General features: G+C 26.5%; 1 protein-coding gene across 1 annotated transcript; it reads left to right on the top strand.

The window, feature by feature from the left end:
- The first annotated feature begins 301 nt into the window (after positions 1-301).
- Positions 302-5,184, top strand: LOC120358084. The gene is made up of 5 exons (XM_039450802.1): positions 302-367; positions 1,013-1,147; positions 1,543-3,531; positions 3,602-3,682; positions 5,015-5,184. The coding sequence occupies exons 2-5, from the start codon at positions 1,126-1,128 to the stop codon at positions 5,182-5,184; spliced, it is 2,262 nt and encodes a 753-aa protein (XP_039306736.1). The 5' UTR covers positions 302-367; positions 1,013-1,125.
- The last annotated feature ends 390 nt before the right edge of the window (positions 5,185-5,574 follow it).

Genomic DNA, 5,574 nt, shown 5'->3' with positions numbered 1-5,574 from the left:
ATAAATATTACATTTCAATTTCCAAAATTATTAAATCAGTTCCTTCTTGCAGGAATTATATATGAGTGACGCATTTTTCATTTAATTTTACTTGTGTCTTATACAAAATATACATAATTTAAAATAATTTGCAATAATACAGATAATTTAATTAGCATATTCAGATATGTCGTTTATTACAGGTAGTCATAAAAAAAATTGGATTTTGTGACTGGGGTGGCAACAGATAAGTAAGTACTTTCAAAATGGTAATTTTTATGTTATTGTATAAAAACATTAAATATTTTTATTTTCAGATGTAAAATTATTAATATAGAAGCAACTAAATTTGTTATACAAAGACAATCGTACCTTGATAATGTTAAAGGTTTGTAATATATTAATATAATACATTGCGAACTTATACAGCACCGATTGTTGAAGGCTTTCAGAAAAGTTTCAACCTGCAAGTCACTGCAATATTGAAAATTTATAAATCATGTTACGTATATGCTGTAGATGTTCAGCAATGAAAGTATTGGAAAATATTGGAATGCACTTTTAATAACGACATTAATTTCTGAAAACAATATTTAATTTTAACTTGTATAAAAATTGTACACTAAAAATAGTAAAATATAAAGATGTTAATGTAAAGAATTTAAAAAGAATTATTAGACAAATTTAATACAAAAAACTGTGTTCTCTGTACAGACTACTTTAGAGAATTTCCAATTACAATACATCTTATATATACTCATAATATGGATTATTCAACAATGTAACTTTAAATTCTAATAATCTACTTTAGCGTTACGAAAATGTAACAAATCATTACTTTTCAAATAATGGTAACGGTAATGCGTTACTTTTTAAAATTAGAAACGAATAATGCGTTATTTTTTTAAAGTAATGTGTTCCCAACCCTAGTATTAATTATTATATTATTATTATTTTTTTGTTTCTATTTATATATTGATATTAGTTAGCTATTTTATAATTAAAAATTATTTAGTTACTTATTTTATTACAGATGTATCTTCTAATTCAGTATTGGATAATAATGTCAAAAGCCAGTTGTTTTCCACTTTTTCCAAAGTAGAAAACGTTAAAACAAACAATATAAACAACTTAAATTCTGCACATATGAATAATACTGAAATACAAGGTATTAAGGCCCATATTATTGATAATATAATGTTCATGACTACTTCCTAGTGTTTTTATGTTTATTATTTATAAGATATTTTAATACTTATGACACTCTTCCTCGTGGAGTCATTAGTTTCCGAGCAAAATGCGCGTCGTGTTTGCCGGTAAAGTAAGTGCTATGCACTTGTTTATATATTTTTAAAATTACATAGATTCATTAATTGTTATATGCCATTTCGCTTTTTAATCGTATAATAGAAAGTAGAAACTAAGTAAAATTACGATTAAAAACTGTTTTATGATATGACTCTTTAATAGAAGCGTAAAACACGAATGACTCCACGAGGGCAAGTGAGGAACAAAAAATGACGAAGGAGAATAAGACATGATAATTTTTTTTTCTGTAAATAGAGAATGATAATGAAAGTAATGATCCTGATTATGATCCTGATTATATACAAAGTGAACAATCGTCAATTACTAGTGATTTTGAAGAAACAGACAAATTAGATGCGTGTGAAGATGATAGTAAATGTAATAAGCGTTTTTCTAATACACAAAACAACGACTCGGCAATATCTACAGGCATAGATGTGAGTAATAATCAGGCATGCGAAATTCGGCAAGATGATCAAACAGAAATACCTACAAAACTTACTGGCACGAAAAAATATATGTGTGTCTTCTGTCACAAAATGCAAACAAAGATTGCTCGACATTTGGAATTAATTCATTCTGAGGAACCTGACGTTCAAAAGTTCAAATATTTACCTAAAGGTTGTAGTGAAAGAAGAAAAATTATCGATAGTTTAAGAAAACAAGGAAATTTTAAATTTAATATTAATAAACAGTATGAAAATAAAGGATTTATTCCATGTAGGCGGCCAAGAGAAAATAATCCTAAATTACTTAAAAATTATTTGGCATGTGGAAGTTGCAAGGGCCACTATTTGAAATCATCAATAAGACATCATTTTAGAAAATGTACAGGTCGGAGTGGAAAGCAAAGTCGTATTGTTAAAGTAATGGGTCGGAAGATAGAGGGCAAATGTCATAAAGAAGCTGATAAGAAAGTACGGCGATTAATATTACCAACAATGAGAAGTGATGGCGTATCATATAATATTCGTTACGATGATTTACTGATATTATACGCAAACACCCAGTCTAAAAAATATAGGCATTCAACGCATCATATAAAAATGATTCGAGCTCGACTGCGCCTTGTAACTCGCCTATTGATAGCAATGAAGAGTATTGATAATAATATAACATCTTTAACTTCTATTTATGATCCAAAATATTATGATACTTTGATAGACGCTGTAAATATTGTTGCACAATATAACAAAGAAAAAGATATCTATGAAAAACCTGCTAATGCATCTAACCTTGGTACTTACGTGAAGCATATAGGCGAGCTCTTAATAACAAAATGCATAAAAGAACATAATGATACTATGAAAATAAATACGAAAAACTTTTTAAAACTCTTGACCGTTGATTATGGATCAAGTGTTAACAAAACTGTAGTCGAATCTCAAACTCAATTTAAAAGACAAAAGAGCACAAAACTTCCTACAATTAATGATATAAAAACATTGCGCAGTTATCTATTGAAAGTGCAAAGAGAATCATACAATAAATTGCAAAACAAATTTCTATTATCTGCATGGATTTCTCTTGGAGAAGCTACTTTAACATCAATACAATTGTTTAACCGTCGTCGGCCAGGAGAAACTGAACGAATATTAATTTCTGATTTTGAAAATTACGAAAAAATTAATGACAATATCGAAACATTCAATGGATTACCTACAGATAAAAAAGAACAAGCACAAAAATATGTGCGATTTTGTATTCGTGGAAAAAAAGGAAGAACAGTTCCTGTAATACTAGACGAACTGAATTTGAAATGTTTACGAACATTTTTACAGTTCAGACATGAAGCTAAAGTACATCCATCAAATCCTTACTTATTTGGTATTCCAGGACATGACAAAGCTATTGAAAAATATTTATGTGCATATAAAGTTCTGAAGCGTTTTGCTAAAGAGAACGGAAGCGAATTTCCTGAAACAATAAGTAGTACCAAACTTAGAAAACATATAGCCACTATGGGAATTACGCTTAATTTAACAGACAACCAGATTACAGATTTGGCCAATTTCATGGGCCATCATGAAAAAATACACAAAGAAGTGTACAGAAATCCTGTAATAGTTAAGGACATTACAGAAATCTCACAACTTTTAGAAGCTGCACAAGGTGTAAGAGATGAAGCAAACAATTTAATTGATGAAACTGACAGTGAGGACGCAAGCGAGACTGAAAATAGTACAGATATGACGGAAAATGATGACACCTTTCCAGAAGTTAACTTGCAACAATCAAATGACAGTGAGTAGAAACTTTTTTAATTTTCAAAATATAAATTGCTTTTTCAAATTTTAACCTATTTTTAACATAGGCTCATCATCTTTCTCAACATATAAGGAACGTACAAAGACTGAATTAAAAGCAATACGGAAAAAAACTCGCAAATCAAAAGGTGAGGATGTTTATCTTGTACATTCGATTAATGCAAAGTAAAGGTTAAACAAAATTTTATTACCTTATTTGATTAACAATTACGATTGAAAATTTAATTCTTAATTAGAATAAACTATTAAAGTGCATTAGTTGTTTTGAAATAAATCTTGATAAATTCAATTTTCAGTCAATATAATAAAGTGAATCAAGTTGTATATAATTATGATTAATTCAATCAATTCCTTAAAACTAGTAGTTTTTGATTAAAATGAATTATTAATTAGTTTTAATCATTATTACTTTTAGTTTTTTTTTTAGATTTATAACATTAATTGATAGATGAAACGAATTGATTAATATAAAAAGTAAAATAATTTATCGAGTATATCAATTTGAATATTTTTTCAATAGGACAAATATTCTTTAAGAAAATTTTTTGTATAAATTAAAAACATAATTTTTGAAATACGATTAAAAAGTAATGATTAACGATTAATTATTATTCTTTTTAAATATATGTTATTTCAAAGCATTGTCAAAAATAAAAAAATTTTCATTGGTTATATCATTGTTACCTTTGAGAATATGTATAAAATTTGAGCACCATTCTCTTATTGGTTTGAAAGCTTTTTTTATATTGTTTGTCTTTGATTCTTATATAAAATCACATTTTTCTTATATAAAATCACATAGTATTTATTTGCAAATTTGATGAGAAAGTAACATTATGAATGAAATCAAATTTTTTTATATACAATACATTAGAAAACTAATAAATATTTATGTATAAATTTACTTAGGTTCACTTACTTGCTTAAAATTTATTATACACTAAAATTACAAGAAGATATGGTCATTTACGCTATATAATAAGTCAAATTGTTTCTTTGCTGATTTTAGGCATTGATAACCAAGACATGTCATTGAAAAAAAGAAAAAATTAAATCTTCAATTTTTTAATTTCGAGACTTTTAGCTAACGTATAGGCAAAACAAACTTATTATGACTATTATGGATATTATAGCTACCCCTATTATCTTCGTTATTAGATGACAAATTCTAACAGTTGCTTATATAAAATTATTCGTTCAGTAGCTTCCCGTTTTTTAATGGCGCTAATATGCCAATACATAATAGGTAACAATTGTTATGACATTTTTACTTTTGAGCATTTCTATACGTTTTCAAGATACACTTTATCACTTAAATACACGTGCTTCCTCATTGTTTTGAAACTTGAACATATTATCATCTTCTTCTTTTCTATTAAATAATAACAAAATGTAAAAGATTCATTGATATACAATTTGTAAAAATAAATTTAATATTTTGTATGTTTCTTCATATTTAGATGAACCTATTAAACGAACAGCTTGGACAGAAGATGAAAAAAGAATTATACTAGAAACATTTAAAACATCATTACAAACAGATACAACAATAACTGGAAAAGAAATGCAAAATCTCATATCTATCACTCCTTGTCTGGCTCAACGAACAGTTCCACAAATGAGAGCATAGATATATTCGCAAAAAAAAAATTTTTAATAAGTTTTAAAATTATTTACTACAAAAATTGTCATACTACTTTTTCATATTAAAACGAAATTTTTTTCCATTTATTTTTTTTTAATTGCTAATTTGTAATCTTACTTTTATTAAAAATTAAAAATAAAAATATCCAAAAAATGTTTTGTTCTTCCTTTCTATTACAGTCACACATACACGTATATTTAAGAAATATGCACAACATATATAATTACAATTAAAAATTGAATATCCAAACACAAGTTTCGTTAAAACGTAATTTACAATTAAATTAAGAGGAACAAATGCATGGGTTTGTAAAATAGCACGGAAATCGTGGAATATTAACAATTGATGTATAAAGAATAATTTTTAATTATAAAA

This window comes from Solenopsis invicta, chromosome 6 (assembly GCF_016802725.1).
Source record: "Solenopsis invicta isolate M01_SB chromosome 6, UNIL_Sinv_3.0, whole genome shotgun sequence".
NCBI lineage: Eukaryota > Metazoa > Arthropoda > Insecta > Hymenoptera > Formicidae > Solenopsis > Solenopsis invicta.
The sequence above is the reverse complement of the archived record's forward strand: the minus strand, read 5'-3'. Positions and strand labels throughout refer to the sequence as shown.

Coding starts and splice junctions, on each gene's coding strand:
- LOC120358084 (XM_039450802.1), top strand. CDS start 1,126: ATGAATAATACTGAAATACAAG. Junction 1,148..1,542: donor GAATAATACTGAAATACAAG/GTATTAAGGCCC, acceptor TTCTGTAAATAG/AGAATGATAATGAAAGTAAT. Junction 3,683..5,014: donor AAAAACTCGCAAATCAAAAG/GTGAGGATGTTT, acceptor CTTCATATTTAG/ATGAACCTATTAAACGAACA.